The sequence below is a fragment of the Paralichthys olivaceus genome, chromosome 11, assembly GCF_024713975.1.
Source record: "Paralichthys olivaceus isolate ysfri-2021 chromosome 11, ASM2471397v2, whole genome shotgun sequence".
Classification (NCBI taxonomy): Eukaryota; Metazoa; Chordata; class Actinopteri; order Pleuronectiformes; family Paralichthyidae; genus Paralichthys; species Paralichthys olivaceus.
The window spans coordinates 15,979,106-15,996,110 of record NC_091103.1 but is presented as its reverse complement, the minus strand read 5'-3'; the positions used below and the strand labels follow the sequence as shown (position 1 = coordinate 15,996,110).

Below are 17,005 nucleotides of genomic sequence, written 5' to 3'. Positions count from 1 at the left end.
TCCTGTGTGTGTGACTCACAGCCAGGCTTTATTCTGTAATAATTCCACACCATAATAAAGATTTTCCTTAATCTTTATTAGTTATTTTATGCTCAGTGTTAAAAACTCATTGATCCCATTCATTAGACAAACATTATTGTTAGACAACGTGGCAACTCTACATAAATTCGATACAGAGAACACCCTCACACACACACACTGACCCACACACAGTGACATACAACATAAAAGGAATTTCAATTCGGAAAAAAAAAATATTCACAGTGTGAGTGCCAGCTCATTAAAAGTGGGGTCAAGGGTCACACTGCTTTCTTTCTTTTCAAGTGAATACATAAAGTGTCAGTTTTTATTTTAGTATGGTAAACAACGATTAACATGTAAAAGACAGGAGCTGTGTCCCTGAGGGGGAAGAACACACCTCTACAATCATCAATCATTTTTTTAGAGCGTATCATTATCAAACCAGTTGTAGAGATCACAGTACCGTGGACTGTTTCATAGGCACAGAATACATGACAGAAGGTACAGCCATCCTTAAGTTCCACTGAACACGTACTGTAGGTAAATATATACTGTATGATGTAGACCCTGAGCGACAGAAGGAAAAGAATTAAGACTGGTGTCATTGCATGGATTATGGTGTGAATTGATTGGTCAGGTAGTATACAGGACAGATTTGAGTAAAGAAAATAGAGAAAGATTGAAGTACTGTGTTGAGCTTGTGCTTTTTTACGATGCTACTTCTCCCCGACCCCTTCATCTGTGTGCCTTCTCATCAATTAATTTCCTCCCCGCCAAGGAGGCTAGCTACCTTTTCGCCCCAATCCATTGTTTTGCATTACACTTGTAAGGAAGGGACACAGGCCAAGAAAGAACCCATTACATTTTGCAGAGAAAGGGGTGAAATTCTGGATATTTTTCCCCACTTTGTACAACATTGCGAGGGCATTTGTCTTACAGTTTTTATAAATTATTCAGGGAATAAATCATTGATCTCGATGCAAAAATAGATTTAGTGGACTGATTTCTATGGGTGCAATTTGCGGCGTTATGATGGAATTTAAGGTGGAGGTGTGCCCTCTTTTTGCCCTTTAATTTATCTGTAAGTTAGTCCATCCATCTCCCTGAGACGGCTTCATAGTGCATGGTTCATCGGTGAAGGGGAGGTTATTAGACCACCCGCAGGAGACATAGGGACATCATGGCGCCTCTTGCTGTAGGAGGCAAACCAAGAGTTCAGATGAACAAAACCTGCAACCTATAGTTATCATTATAGTTAATGCTTTATCATTTGGGTGCCAAACAACACTATTTATTCACTGCTACCCCTTTTCCACCAAATTAACTCTTGTTCTGTTCAGGATTCCTGATGGTTCAGTGAACCAGCCCACGTGTCCACCACTTTTGAGTGGAACCATTGTAATGAAAGATGCATTTAATTAATAGAGAGCAATCGGTCGATTATGACACACCCACTGATGTTGTCTCAGTTTGCATAGGAAAACCTATTTCTTCCATTCGAGCAGGGAACTGACCTTTTAGGCTGCCAATCAATTAATCTTTGGTCCAATTGTTTCTAACGGTTGCCAATTATGTGCGTGAACTGTAAAGTGGAACCCGTTTCATGATGGTGGAAAAGGGGTAAGGTTTGCTCCATCCATTCTTACCTGCATCTTGCTATAGATCCAGGGCAGAACACTTCTGACGTTGGTATAAACACCGGGCTTGTTTTTCTCTCCACAGCCAGACCCCCAACTCGTGATCCCTGTCAAGTACCAACGGTCGCCTGACTGACACACCAGAGGTCCACCACTGTCACCCTGGAGAACATGGGTCAGCCTCGGTTAAGGATTTCCTGGGTGTTAAAAGCAAACTGCATCTTCTCACTGTAAACCTGTCGCTTGACAGTCACTGCTCACCTGACAGGAATCCTTGCCTCCGTTCAGGTCACCAGCACAGAGCATGTTTCTACTCACACTGCCTCCATACACCCGGGGGCCGTTACACACTTGTCTATCAATGATGTCCACAGTCACTTCCATCAGATCATTGGAGACCTCGCCTGTATTGGAAAAACACTGTGCTCATTGATGTTTTCGACATGGCTCTAAACTATGTAAAAATAGCAGTTCAAAACAAGTGAAATTTTACACTGAGCATAAAAATATGATTATCTGATAAATGCGAATAGGAAGGTGGTCTCTTTTGAACCACACTGTATATGCACTACCATTGCAACAGTCAGTCGCGTGTTTCCGCTGTCTGTGATTTCCATGATTAATTGTTTCGTTTATACTTCCCCTGTCATTCTGCAGCTTCCCATTGTTGAGGAATTTTCGTATATCCTCACACATTACTGTATATGCCACTATATACTGTATTATGTATATGTAATGTATATTACATTATATCTGTACACCATTAAGAGAAAAGTGCCTGAAAAGTGCCTGGTTAATTCCGTCTCTCTCTCAGCAGTACACAAGGTCAGGTTAAAGATGAGGGACCAACCAACCGTGCATTGTGGTGTCTACGCTTAGAGACTTTCCTTTTGAGTTTTATGACAATTAAAGGCTACCACAGTTTCTTTTTCATGTTTGAAAAGAGGGGGTGAGGTGAAGGGTGTTCAGCTGCAACATGCAATTTCAACACTAGATATCACAAAATTCTACACACTGTACCTTTAACCATCCAATAGTATGTGAACACCTACATGTTGCATAGAGAGTGACAGCAATTCTAGCCATTCATGGATGTGCTTTTAGAATGGGTGACACAAGTAGAGGAAGATATATGGGGATGCTGGGGGAGACATCTTCAGACTTGGGGGTGACAATTTCTGATATTACTCTGTTAGCGTTTGTATATTGTTCCACCTTCTGGTCTCCTTGATGCATCAAGTCTGCATAAGAATCTGCTGCATACGACATCAGCTGCTGCCTGAGTTCTCCTTTCACCAGCTTCCAGAAAACCTCCATAAGATCCATCAGACATTACTTTTGTTTTATGTCCATCGTTCTCATTCTCTATCAGCCTCGGTTTATATAGAGGACAGAGGACTGCTCGCCTGTATTTCTTCTGATGACTATCTGCTGAAATGCCCAATAGATATCTGGATTTGTTGTTGTAAGTGTCATTTGTAATCTTGCCTTTAGATCTAAAGACCCATTTGGGTATTAGATCCAGTTTTAAATGCATTCATTTATCTTTATTGTACCATGTAGTTTTTCGACAATAAGAGATGTTTAAAACATATTTTCACTATTCATTCAGAAAGACAGACAAAACTAATGTATACATGCACCTTATCATTTCGTCTGTCTCTCTACTACAATGAAAGCTTAGGGGAACCAATTAATTAAACAAACTTGGTGACTCATTAATTAAACTTACCTGAACCTGCTACAGTGGTGCCAAAGCCAGAGGTCCAGCATTTCGTTCCTTGGGAAATTTTCTGGCCAACTGTTGGCAAACAAACTGGTTGAACTTTATCTGGGGAAAAAAACCAACAATTAGAATTTAACTTCTGCAAACATACTGGATAACATGTAAACTGAAATTGATGGCACTTCAGACAAAGACGTGTCAGCGGCAGATGAACTGTTTTATTAACACTGACGCTTGAACCCAGTGAATGAAGTGAATTTGTGACTTACCGTCGAAATGAACTGGAGATTTAAGTTTGATCAGAGCAACATCTAAGTCATTAGTCTTGTTGTTGTAGTTCTCGTTGAGCAGGATCCTCTTCACCAGATAAGGCTTAGGCAGACTTTTCAGAGACACCGCTCCAGCATACACTTTCCAGTTCTCCGCTACGAGAGTCAAAGAGTTGCCTCTGGAACATAGAAAGAGAGTGTTTACTGGAAAGCGAATGGTTCATAATGATTTGGGCATAGCACTTACATTTTCAACATTTCAATTTTTGCATTTGAACATTGAAATTCAGCAATTTAGACTGCAGCTGAATAAAAACAATAATATATGAATTCTGCAAGAGTAAACAAGATTGTTCCAAAACAACAAGAATCCCACAAGGTGGAAAAGATGGCTGGGGCACATGTTCTGTGTCACTCACCTCGGGAAGCAGTGGGCAGCGGTCAGCAAAAAATCAGGGGAGATCAGGACTGCGCCGCAGACGTGGGATTGTCTGAAGTGGAGCGACAACTGCCAAGGCCACTGACCTGTCTTGGCTAAACTGCCCCCAATGATCCGGGATGTAGACTGCTGCTTACCACAGTCTGGGGAAGACAGACAGCTCATGATACTGTACCATAGCACAGAAAGACACGAAACATCCTTGAATTCTGCACTTCAAATCTATGTTTCTGAGCCATTTGAATTCAAAGATTATTTCCTGGCACTGAATAAAATCCGAACAACAGATCAGATACTACATTAAAAGGATTCAGCAAAACTCATGTTTTGTTGTTATTGTGCTTAATGACTGGAGGTACATGTCATTGGCACTGTGCGTGTGTGAGAGACAAAGAGGCAGAGAGAACTCAAGTGTAAATGTGTGTGACACATGACTGTATAAGAACAGATGGAGGCTCCTTACCCACACACTGAAGGGAAACAATGTCCTGGTTTGGACAGGAAGAACTATGAAATGACACAAGGGGAAAAACATGTTAATTTACATGAGCACATACAGCAGACTATGGATTAACAAGCAGTTTATCATTATTCTTTTACCTATATCTCACATTTGATATATATTTGGCATCATGACATTGAATTTATAATAAATTGAGAATGGAAGGATCATAGATTACATGTGAGCTGTGTATGAAACAGGGGAGGTTTGATACCTGACTTTCACCAGACTCTGGATAGGCAATGGTGCTCTTTGGGTCAATTCTAAACCAATAGACTCCTGAGATTTGATTGCTTTGGTGACAAAGTGCCTGAAGAGAGAGACAAGGGTAATTCAACAAAGCATTAGTAATACATTTGCACATATCGATACCATTTTGTTGCAGCAATGCCTGATTGGACTTGGAAACTAATTGTGGTTCTGTCACACTGAGAAACCCCAGAGAGACCTGAAGAGAATCAATTCAGCTCTAAACTCAGAGCAGCAGGTGGTGGAGAAATTAGATGGATCTCAGTGGATAAATCACCGGTTGGAGATAGAAACCTACATCTCTGCTGAAACTGAGTCTGGCAAAATGAGGAGCGAAATCCCTCCTTCATGGCGCCTGAGCCAGCTCTGGCTGATGGTGGGGAATGGTAATAAATGTTTTGATGCTGGACAGCTGATCCAAAATGGTTCTCAGCATTTAATGTAACTTCTCTCTTTCATCTTATGGCTGGTTTTTTGCTCATTTAAAACTTAGAGAGGAATGGTGATCCCTTACTTTCTGAAACCTAGCTGACCACAGGTCTGTTGAGCGTAGCTGCTGTCCCAGCCACTGAAGCACACTGGTAGGAAGCGGCCATCTTCAGATGTCTTGACCTGCAGAACGTTTTCCTCACCAAATCTCACTGGTGAAAGACGAGACAAGAGACAAAACACAGAAAACCACTTAGATGGCGCCTCCTCAGAGGCTAACACAATGTGATTGTAATACGGAATTGTTCTCCGGCAACTGCAACTGCAGTGCAAGTGAAAATGTGCAATAAATGAAAACTTCACTTTACAAATACAGGCATACTGTTGAAAGCAGTTTCTTTCTTGTTTCATACTTCATACTGAAATGTAAAGTGTTCACAAAAAAATCGAATTATGCGGTCTAGTAGAATGCAATAGATTATTACCCCCAATATCAATTATATGTTTGAGAACTAAATGAAGATCAATCAGCCTGTTTATTATTTTAAGGACATTTTTTACACATTCTTGTCTAGACTGTCGAGTGTCTTCCCATCCTTGGTCACCATTTATCCTTAGTCTGGTTCTGATTAGGTCTATTGTTTATCCATACTCACCACACTTTGTTTCGTCGCTACCCAGCTTACAGTCTTTCTTTCCATCACAATTGACAGTATTGTTGGGGCAGGTGTCATACTTGGGTAAAGATGCATCTTCGTAATAATCGTCCTTATCGTACAGGATCGCCGCTGTCGCCAGCCTGGTGCCGTAACGGACTGTTTGGGTAGAATGATTAGATGTAATGAGTCTGGGTAGGATCGGTAGATTTACAGTGTGTAATACTGAAGCTTGACATGAATCAAATCAAACAGGAGTGAATTCCCCTAAACATAAGCAACAACCGAAAAGAAAAAGAAGAATGCTAACAGAGCTCAATGGAAATGAGGAAAGCACGACACCGTTATTATTAATCTATTATTATTGTGAAAAATGTAAATATTCCTTTTATACAGTATGTGTTTGTAGGTACACTTTGTGTTGTTTAGGAATCACAAGGGCAGAGGCAACATATACAGTACTTTGCAGTTTCAAGAAACCTGAATAAATTGAAGCAGTGAATGAATTTTAATGACAATGTCAAGTAATCAGCATAAATAAAAACAATATACCTCCAAGCCAGATGGCCAGGGCCAGCAGAGCGAGGACCAGGAAAACTCCCCCTGACCCTCCGTAACACTGGGCATTATTCTCACAGCATCTCTTCCTCTTATGGCTGGGGGCTGGACACACACACAAACACACACACACACACACACACACACACACACACACACACACACACACACACACAAACACACAGACACACACACAGAGTGATGCACACATTTGTTTTTCTCACACACCTGCATCATTCGTATTCTCAGAAAAATGATGAAGCTGTGGTTATCACTCACGTATACCTGAGTGTGTGACTTGTGGAACAATCACAGTTGGCGTGTACTGGGGGATGTAATGTGGCTGGGTGGGGGGTGTCAGGCCTGGGCCCACCCCATATACTACCTCATCGTAGGGCTTGAGGGGGGGCAACGTGTGCACAGTAATGGGGTAGTAAGGAGGAGGGGGTTCGTTCTGTGAGATAAAGAGAGAAAGGACGATTATCATATAGATAAAATCATTTCAATATCACACAATATGATCTGAAGTCTTGGTCCATTGGAAATAAGACACTATATGACATGTAATAAAAAAGAAACCGGTGACTAGGCAGACAATGGACGAAGAAGCAAATAACTGTGTGTTTTTGGTTGCCAAGACTGTGAAAGTAGCCCATTGTCCTCCATGCTCACTAGTATCAAGTCTGTGTTAAAGTCCACACCTGGGTAACAGCCTCACACACAAAGACATAAATGGTGTTTCCTGGCAACTGTGATTAAAATATCTGGCCTTTTTCATTCTCCGCTCCCAGTACCCATATCAAGTATTTCAGACAAAGGAATTAATCAGTGTTTGAATTTGGGACAGGTAGCTTAACATCTGCTTAACAGGGGAGATGGAAGGCGACTAAAACTATATATGATTGTAAACAGTCTCCAAAGTGATTTTACCCAACGGCCTTAAGCTCTATAACAAGTTCTCTGTGAATGATAAGGAGGCAAACAGGTTAGTCAGACTATTCCTGGTAAAAGAATTGCCTTGAATACCACTGATTCCTTTCGTCTCTGTGTATCTTTCTACCATAATGACTCAACATTTATTCTGCATTGATTCACTATCAAAACCACCTTCTCTTCCTGCTTCTCTGAATACAGATGCACTGTAAACAAGGATGTTATGACAGAGAACACACTTACAGTAAAGGTAGCTTCCGGTGTTCTTACTGATAATAAAAGAAATTTTATTTCGTGCTGAGTTAGGGAAAGAAAGATTGGAGCTGCTCTCATGTCTTTGTTCAAGTGTTCATTTTTTTCAGTAAGCTTGCTTTTAATTAGTTATTTGATGCTATGGAATCCTGTAGAAACGTCGTGGTTGACAGCTGTGGACAGAGGTCACTGTTGCACACAGCTAGGCCAGCTGTTTCCCCTTATTCCAGTTATTATGCAAAGCTCAAGCTAACAAGCTGCAAGCACTAACTTTGTATTTAACACTGACATGAGAGTGATGTTCTTCTCATCTTGTTCTTAGTGAAGAAAGTGAATAAGCATATTTCTGCACTATTTCATTAATTTTCAGTAAAACTCAGTGAATACATTTGTGCAGGGTTATTAAATGTACTAATTATAGTGCTGTGTTTGTGGCACACTGAATGCAATGACTCAAAACTTCCTGAAAGCTTTTTGTAATGTGACTAAACTTGTTTGTGCACAGTGCTGCCTTATCATATGCCTAGTCACCTAAACAAATACAGAAATGTGAAGTCCTTTCTCTTCGGTTATTTTTATGAATAAAAAGCTTTTACAAACGTTAAACATGCTCGCTTGGAATTTTAAAATTCATATGGACACTTAAAGGAGGGGGGGTCCTTTGTCAGCAAAATAATGAAAAGGAATAAATCAAGGTCACGCTGAGGGGCTGTAGGTGGACCCATTACAAAAGGTGTTTCATAAGACCATTTCTATTGCATGCTGATCAGGTTTCAACACTCACCTATAGGCAGTATACACCTCACTTAATTGAAGTAAAATGGCCAAGTTGAAATAGGTGGTGAAGAAGGTTCATCATATTTCCCACTAGAGCACAATTGGATCATATTGCAGTTTGCCCACCAGCCATTATAGTGGAAAAGATCAGGGCCTCACATGACATTTAAAATTCATTGTTTCACTCTAACAATAACTATGATAATACAGCATTACAAAGCTACCCGACATGAAGGTGGTGTCCCTGTATGTTTACTGATTTGTCTATAGTGATGAAAAGAAATCAAAGCAGGAGACTGCTTTGCCTTTGAGAACATACTGTGATTTGAGCCTGACGGCAACCAAAACAGTAATCTGACATATTCCTGTTTTGGTAACATACAGGAAGTCCAGTGGATACTCACATACATAACCCAATCTGTACAACACACAGCACCGTTTGTCCTTAGACTCTAGTTTTGGATAAGAAAACAACATTGTTCCAAGAAAATTCCCTCACCTCTAAAGTTAAATAAACCATTTAAAACTCACGTCATTACCTGAATAACACAATGACAAGAAGCTGAAAACAGATTTGTTTGAATTCCGTTAGGCGTTAGGTAAATTAAGTGTTACAATCTGAAGAGCTACAAGCAAGTTTTATAGGATTTCCCAATAGAAACTAAAGACAACAGTATGTGAAGGCCAAGGCTACATTCAAATTCCCTTCTAATTTGAATTGCAGCCTATAACAGCCACACACTGCAACTCAAACAGACTAGATCAGAACCAAAGTCTGAGTGAAAGGAGAGTATTGATTAAGAAGGAAGCTTAATTGTTAATTAAAAGGAAACACAAACTGGTGAGAGGAAGAAGGGTTTTTTTGTTTGAAGAGACAGAGAAAGAAAACGGAAGAACCTACCGGCTCACGCTTTGCCATCGGACTCAGGGACACAGAAGAGTGGAGAGTTGGTGGTGACAACAGGTGAATACTTTTTCACATCCAGGCGTTTTGTCACGGAGCAGTGGTTAGACCATGGCAACAACACATTAAAAACACTTGGATTCTTCTCCCTCTATTCTTCTTCTGTCCTTTCTACCTGTGTTTGTCGCTGACCTTCATCTACGCCACTGGTAGGCCAGCCTTCCCCCCTAACACCTCCCCCTTCTTGCCTCCATCATTCTCTCAACTCTTCATTCTTTTCATCACAGAGACGGGTGTGTCCTGTGCACCAGTTTCCCACCTGCCAGACCTGTTTGGTGGCAGCCGGAGACTGTCAGCACTAGTTTCACAGCATGAAGCTCCATTACATCTCATATGACACCAGCTGAGGGGGCCTGGACCAAAAATGGCCTTAACTTTACAGCAAATGACAGAAACTTGTTTTAAAATGCTTATATTGATTGATTTCATAATATAAGGAAATGTTCCATTATTTCAGTTTAAACCAGGATGTCTCATCTGTAAACCCTGCAACTCAATATGCTTGTTGAATTGAAATGCCGGGGGAATAACACGGCTCTGTTATTGAAACCTTGAAATAAAGCAATCCTCAAATAGATGGTTCTGTTTTAGTGCCCTTTTCCCTGCTGTCTGGCAAACAAATAAAACCTCTCATGGCTATAATCTCTGAGCTGAACAGCACTTGCCAGCCTTCTGGAGGGCACATAGATTTACAGATAAAACAATACACTGAAACTCAAACAGAACAAGCAGAAACTGGGTATAAAAGATGAAGATAGGTGGCAATGATTGATTTTTTTTGACCCCTCTGTGAATTTCTTGCTCGTCTTACAATGGCAACCTCCAGCACAGGTGTAGTTTTGGGAACTTTTTGAGCTTAATAATTGCATCTGTTTGTCAAGATACCACATTTGCAATGTCTTGTGTATATATAATATACTCAAGAAACGATAATATAATAATGTTACTATATAAATAAGGCACTCTGGTGGCCTCATGGTCTACGATGCATACTACATAATCACATTGTCCCAGAATTGAGACTGAGAACCTTTGTTTCATGTCCTCCCCCACTCATTCCCCATGTTTGGATGATTTGTCACAACTCTGTACTAGAACATGAATAAAGGTCAAATGTTTGCATAGTATATGACCAGAATTTGTTAGGGCAGATAGAGCACATCAACACATAATATCAGAGCTGAATATCTGACTGCTGCACAACAGGTCTTTATTGAAATTACTGGTGTTAAACTATAAAACTTTATGAGGGTCTATCTAAATGTTTCCATTACTGAGATACTGCACCATGTATTTAGATTATGAGATGAAAAGCTACTCTCCGTGAGTGGACCTTCTTACACCACTAGAGGGGGATGTTATGTAGTCTTCATCATATACTGTACATGCATCTTGTCACTACAGGGAACTCCCCATGAACCAAATGACTCAAGTGGAAAAATCCCTCTGAATAGAAACAAGCAGCGGAGCTGCCACATTTCACATTCACAGTTCCCTGTTTATCTGTGAGACAGAAACCAAAAGATGACAGTAAAAAAACATCTTTTCATTTGGCAGGAACAAAAACTCTAAAGTCACATGAGAAGAAGTGTGAAACAAAAGGGGGAATTAAGATGACATATTTGGCAGCTATAAAAGAGAAAGTGCTTTCTCAGAATTGAAATCATGTTCTTAAAGGTCCAGTGTGTAAGATTCAGGTGAAAGGTAACTATTGGCAGAAATTTAATGTAGAATAATCCTCATGATGTTTTCACTAGTTTGTTTCATCTTAATTGTATGAATTGTAGTTTTCTTTACCCCAGAAAAGGCCCTTTATATTCAAATACTTTATATTTACCTCTCTATGGAGGCCGCCATGTTTTTTACATTAGTCCAGACTGGACAAACTAAACACCTTTTGAGTTTTTATGACAACTGAAGCTACCACAGGTTCTTTTTAATGTTTGGAAGGAGAGAGTGAGGTGAGGGTGCAACAAGCAAATTCAACACTAGATATCACAAAGTTCTCCACACTGTACCTTTAAAATTAAAGTTGTCATTAATGTGTTGTAGTTTAATTAAAAGTACCTCAAAAACACATATTGATATTCCTTCCAAAGCTAAACAGATACATTTTACTTGTGAAGTCAACATATATGTGTATAACAACATGAAGGTACATTTACAGCCCACACATGTGATGGTGTATATGTGTGGGCTGTCATTGGGGTTAATTATACAGATTAAGTTAACATGATAACAACAGTGATTGTTCTTTTCATGATGAAACAAATGTCACATGAAGGAGGTGAACATTGCAATTAGTAATAAGAAAAGTTCCGGGGAAAAAAACAAAGGCATAACTGAAGAGACTGATTCAATGACTTGCCCTTTAGTTTAAACCAACCAAGCATAGGGCCCATATCCCTCTAATCCTTGCCTCTCTTCATTGACCACCAGTTCAATTGAGGATGATTTTAAGATTCTTTCAATGGCAATCCAGCAGACGCAAAAGGGAAAATCCAGATGTGTGTTTGAGTGTTTTTGGCCTTGTTTAATACTGTGCACATAATTTTATCTGAGCTACATAATTTCTTATAGATAGAATTACTCTGGAAAAATGATTAATAATTAACTAATTGGTTAGTCATATCTTGCATAACCACCATAAATTATTTCAAAATCATTTTCTTCAAAAACCTGTGGAAAGGTGATATATTGTGAGTAAGATGAGGTGATGGAGATGAGAGTAAGCACTGACTGGGGTTACCCTTAGAGACAGATATTCCCATCAACTGACACACTTTGGAAAAGTTCATGCTGGGTCAATGTCACTTCAATTAACATAAGTTTCTAAACTCATGAGTTATTTTGAAACGCTACTAACATTACAATTCTGTTGGACTCATAAAGCATGGGGTCATGATCACAGTAAAAGTCATTGATGTGTATAAACTTATAACTTACTAACAAATAATTTTTCAACAATGGTTTTCATTATTGGCAGTTTATTGTAGGGTTAAAAAACCCAACTATTTGTTCAGATTACCACTATACGCATTTTTTATTTTCCCTCGTCTTCTCGCAGCCACCTCAACCACTGCTCTTTGCAAAAACCCCGCTATCATGCAGTCAACCACAACTGAGGTTTTAAACACAGACTCACAGGAAAACATAGACACAGGTCAGAATGCCTCTCCTATCCATCTCATGTCTACAAATTAAAAAACAAAAGGGGATCATTAATTCATTTTCCTTTCTACTGTGTTTTTTATGACAGCCCTGAATTGCAGTTCACTTAACATCATGCACTTGTGAGGATGTAGAAAGAGGAAGGAGGTCTGATGAGAGAGGTTAGAGAGTGACGGAGCTTGTAGCAATGTCACAGCAGGAAACGTGTCACCCGCTGTCATCTGAGAGGGGGTGGCGTTAAGCAGGAAAGGAATTAGTTATTTGGGGAGAACCAAGTAGATCAAGCCATTCTAGTCAATCTTCCTCGTCTTATTTCTTCCAAAGACATCACAGGGTCCGTATCAACTGCTGCCTCCTCTCTGTCTACATTTGACTCATCAGTGCTTATCTGAACCATTACCGGAGTCATTGAGGAGAAGATGTTTCTACGGTCTAATTTGCCTCAGTGATGAGAAGAGGGGATTTTATTGCGGACCACCATTTGGATTAAAATTGAATGATGACACCAAAAATGAAAATGAGCTGCAAGTCACCAATTCTTCTTTTCCTTGTCATCTGCATAAACTCTCTGTCAGGTAATTAACAACACTGCATCTTTTTCAAATTATTTTATTCGACAAATTAAACCCTTTTTTAATTGTATGTTTTCCTGACATTAATTTTCATTTATCACTATAGAACTGTTACAAGTTTTTATGTGAAACACTGTGGGTAAAAACATTTTTTCGTTACTGTTCCACTCTGGGTAAAGAGTGGAAATTAACAAAACTTTTTTCCCCTTTGCAATACACCCACAGTGACACAGTAATCAGAAATCCCGAAAACGGTTTACAAGATCACCATGTTTTTTCATAACCCATACTTCCTTTTTTCCACTAGACCACATCCCTTGCAAAGCATTTAAATAAAAAATAAACGTTTCAGAATGTGTAGAAAATAGTCTTTGGTTCTGTAGAAAAGTGTAAAATTAAAGCAACTTAACTTGACTTCATTTGGAGAAATGGAAATGATTAATAGATGTAAATCATGATTCCTCTATTTTTTGTCTGTGGCAGGACTGGATGTCCCTAAGCCTGATAAACTGGTGGTGAAAATTTTGGATGGGGAGGTACTAATATATTGGCAACGTCCTGATGATGCCCCCTCAAACTCCAAGTACAATGTACAGATGGGAAGGTAAGTTTAACTTCAATATCAGTAATAACAGCTTTACTCAAGATTTACCATGTCCCGTTCACCGACTTCCTGTTATTTAGCAATTCAAACTTCCCTGTGTTTTCTGTTTTCTTTCTGTACCACTGATCTAAATAAGTTTTCCTCTCAACCTCGGCCAGCTATAAAAGATTTCTCAGGAGAATTAATTAATGTAGTTTCTGAGTTTTATTTAATGCTACACTATATTTTGCCTTGTGTTACCCGATGCCTCTACTCCTTCCAGTTGGTTATTGTTGTGTTTTCTACCCACAGGTTGAATGGTGAGTGGACCAAGGTGAAAAGATGTACTGGGATCACAAACCCATACTGTGACCTGAGCAGCCTTATACACGAATATGACATAGTGTACAAGGCCAGAGTTCAGCTGGTCGCAGGAGACAACACGTCTCTGTGGACAGTCACCAAAGTTCGCATATATGAAAGTAAGCACGGTTGTCACTTTAATAGGATTGGTCAGAGTGGTTTTGTTTAAATTTTGTATATTGGCTGGTCACACTACAAAGTTATTTTCTTACCTTTCCTTCCTCTGTTCCTACAGGTGAATTGCAGCCTCCCTCCTTCACTTTGTTGGCTACTTCCAGAACTCTGTCAGTTAATGTTCATCATAGGCCCGTTCTGAGAAAGATCTTTTATTATGGGCTCACCTACACCATCTACATGGAGGAGACAGGCCAAAATAAGGTGGGCGTTAAGAAAGGTTTCAAGGCACGATATGTGAAATACAGAAAGACAGCAGCAACTCTTTCCAACAACCCTGTCACCAAAAAGTCAATAAACAAGATTGGGATTAATTGAAACAATTGAGAAGTTAAACTCAGTTTGAATCTGATTAAAGGTATGATTTAAAAATCTTGGTCAGGTCACTGATCCAATAAAACACTTTAACACTATTTTGATATTTAATGTTATTCTAATCTTCCTGAATCAACATCTCAGTTGTACTCCTCTCAGGATTTACTGCACAGTGTTTGACCTGCATATTTTGATTTCTACCCTGCAGACTACCACAGCATATCTGAAGTATGATGATGGGGTGGATCAGAGGACTAAGACTTTCAGTTCTCTCCACTGGGGAAGAAAGTACTGTGTCAGCATAAAGGTACAGGGTAACGGAGGCCGCTCTGCGAGTGCTGTGTCTCCTAAACAGTGCCTGCAGCTCCCGGACAAAGGTAAGAAACAAATTACAGTGATTACACACAACATGAGTCTTCTGTTGTTCTGAAGAAATCCACAGTCATACATGCTAAAATAGTCTTTTATGCTTCTTCCAGAGTGGTTCATAATTGCTGTATCATCCCTGTCTATTCTGGGTGTGCTGGTATTCTTCGCAATCATTGCAACCATCGTCCTGTGTTACCTAAAACAGCCTGCGAAAACACCTGTTGCATTGGTAAGTGGATAAAATTACAGAGAAATTGTACTTGTAAGTCAACTATGAAGATAGATCTCAAATCTCAAAGACCACCCTGCATGACACTCTTCATTAAAGCTTCATGACATGGTTCATATAGGTCACAGCTAAATCTGATGATGGAAGTGACAATAGAACAATGACTAATACTAAATCCTTCATCTTCTCTTGCCCAGAAATGCCCTACACATTACTGGCTTCCCCTCACAGTTGAAGAGGGAACTATGGAGGTTGTCACAGACAAAGGATGGTTCCTATCCAGTTATGGAACAGAAGCGAAAAACAGCATTGATCACCCAGTGACCCATTTTATAACAGAGGACAATGGAGAAGAGGACAGGAGGACACACATGGAGTCAAACTCTGCCACAAACAACAGAGAATGTCCGAGACAAGATGACAGTGGCTGCGGCAGCTTGGGAGGATCAGAGAGCTCCACCGGCGGTCAGACAGATTACTCCCTGCAGGATGAGAGGCCTGATGCTGACAAAGTTCGTAAAAGGGCGGATAGTGGAGTGGGGCTGGGCTGCCAGCTGGATTCTTCTTCTGTGCATCTGGATGGACTGGACATCAGTCCCCTAAAGGAGTCCGTCCCTGTGGGTAGCTACCGCACACAGAGCCCCTCTGTTGTGCATACATGTGTTAGTGATGATGATGAGGCGTTTAAACAGATGCTTCCAGATACAGTTTTGGCCGAAGTGGTCACAGGTTACAGAGCTGGTCCTCAGGTGTGTATCTGTTCAGGAGCAGGACAGTGCAGTTGGTGCCATAAACAGGGTACTAACGGAACTGAAGTCATCAAACAATACAGACCAACCTGTATAGAAAATGTGCCACTGAGCAGCAATCATGATTTTGTGGACACTTACAAAGCAGGGCTTACATTTTCAAGTAATTATAAAAAATCGCAAACGGACATAGTCATGATGGATGATTTTAAAAACACATTAAAACATGTAGGGGACACTTTAGCTCTGCTATCGACTCGACGTCCGCTTGTGGAGGGAGAACATGACTTCAATATGAACAACGTGTGTCTCTCCCTCAGTGACGTACTGCTGAAAACTGACTGATACATTGTGGAGCAACACTATTTATAAAACGTATATACGTATCATGGACCTTAACACTCCCTTGCACAGACATAACACACTCTTTGAATCATGAAATGGAAGCATTTGTTAGTTTGGGGGAGTATATTGAAGTATTTTCATGAAGTGTTTGGAGGAAACAGAGCACTTAGGACCTTGTTGCTTGTATAGGAAGGAAATAAGAACCACACAGCTGCAGACTGAAAGCTGTTGGTTTGAGTCTCATGAGCTTATAGAGATGGAGCCTGAACTTCATGCAGTCGTGTCCCATTGGTTATACGCACAGCTGACTAAGAGGCAGCATGCCGGAAGCGAAACTGCCGTGGGGGGTAATGTAGAGGAACAGTTTAACAGTTCTGTGCTTCTGACATTTTGATTATCCATCGCAGCCAACACAAAACCAAGTTTCTGTCACAATCTCACGGTTTTTTGTGAACTGGTTTCAAAGAAAGGGCTGAATAATGAATCAATAATGAGCAGGGGGTTTTTTTACAGATTGTTTTTTATTTTTAAAGACTAAGCAAGTGACTTTCTTTTGACATACTGCAGACCTTTCTTTAAGCTACTCCCATAACTATGTTATTTAAAATGATATTTATTGTGTATTGCTCTGTATATACACGCAATTCTGCTTTTTCTACATGTGATTAAAAGAAAGTCTTTCCTTGAAATGTTGAGTAAGTTTCATCAATCATAAAAAAGGGG

General features: G+C 40.0%; 2 protein-coding genes across 2 annotated transcripts; one reads left to right on the top strand and one right to left on the bottom strand.

The window, feature by feature from the left end:
- Positions 1–55: 55 nt before the first annotated feature.
- tmprss13a (transmembrane serine protease 13a) lies at positions 56–9,584 on the bottom strand. The gene is made up of 13 exons (XM_020087950.2): positions 9,350–9,584; positions 6,772–6,940; positions 6,481–6,591; positions 5,929–6,087; positions 5,358–5,484; positions 4,809–4,904; positions 4,556–4,599; positions 4,073–4,235; positions 3,654–3,832; positions 3,391–3,489; positions 1,920–2,062; positions 1,668–1,820; positions 56–1,214 (listed from the first exon to the last, which is right to left on the bottom strand). The coding sequence occupies exons 1-13, from the start codon at positions 9,365–9,367 to the stop codon at positions 1,200–1,202; spliced, it is 1,476 nt and encodes a 491-aa protein (XP_019943509.2). The 5' UTR covers positions 9,368–9,584; the 3' UTR covers positions 56–1,199.
- A 3,107-nt stretch (positions 9,585–12,691) lies between these two features.
- Positions 12,692–16,971, top strand: il10ra (interleukin 10 receptor, alpha). Its single transcript, XM_020088188.2, has 7 exons — positions 12,692–13,158; positions 13,639–13,759; positions 14,051–14,220; positions 14,337–14,479; positions 14,799–14,967; positions 15,070–15,188; positions 15,386–16,971. The coding sequence occupies exons 1-7, from the start codon at positions 13,080–13,082 to the stop codon at positions 16,280–16,282; spliced, it is 1,698 nt and encodes a 565-aa protein (XP_019943747.2). The 5' UTR covers positions 12,692–13,079; the 3' UTR covers positions 16,283–16,971.
- Positions 16,972–17,005: the final 34 nt, after the last annotated feature.

Excerpts from the sequence above, each read along its gene's own strand:
- tmprss13a (XM_020087950.2), bottom strand. Across the intron at positions 6,592-6,771 it reads TCCACAAGTCACACACTCAG|CCCCCAGCCATAAGAGGAAG; the intron begins GTATACGTGAGT and ends GTGTGTGTCCAG. Across the intron at positions 2,063-3,390 it reads CACCACTGTAGCAGGTTCAG|GCGAGGTCTCCAATGATCTG; the intron begins GTAAGTTTAATT and ends TTTCCAATACAG.
- il10ra (XM_020088188.2), top strand. The coding sequence starts at position 13,080 with ATGATGACACCAAAAATGAAAATGAGCTGCAAGTCACCAATTCTTCTT. Across the intron at positions 13,159-13,638 it reads CTGCATAAACTCTCTGTCAG|GACTGGATGTCCCTAAGCCT; the intron begins GTAATTAACAAC and ends TGTCTGTGGCAG. Across the intron at positions 14,221-14,336 it reads CAAAGTTCGCATATATGAAA|GTGAATTGCAGCCTCCCTCC; the intron begins GTAAGCACGGTT and ends CTGTTCCTACAG.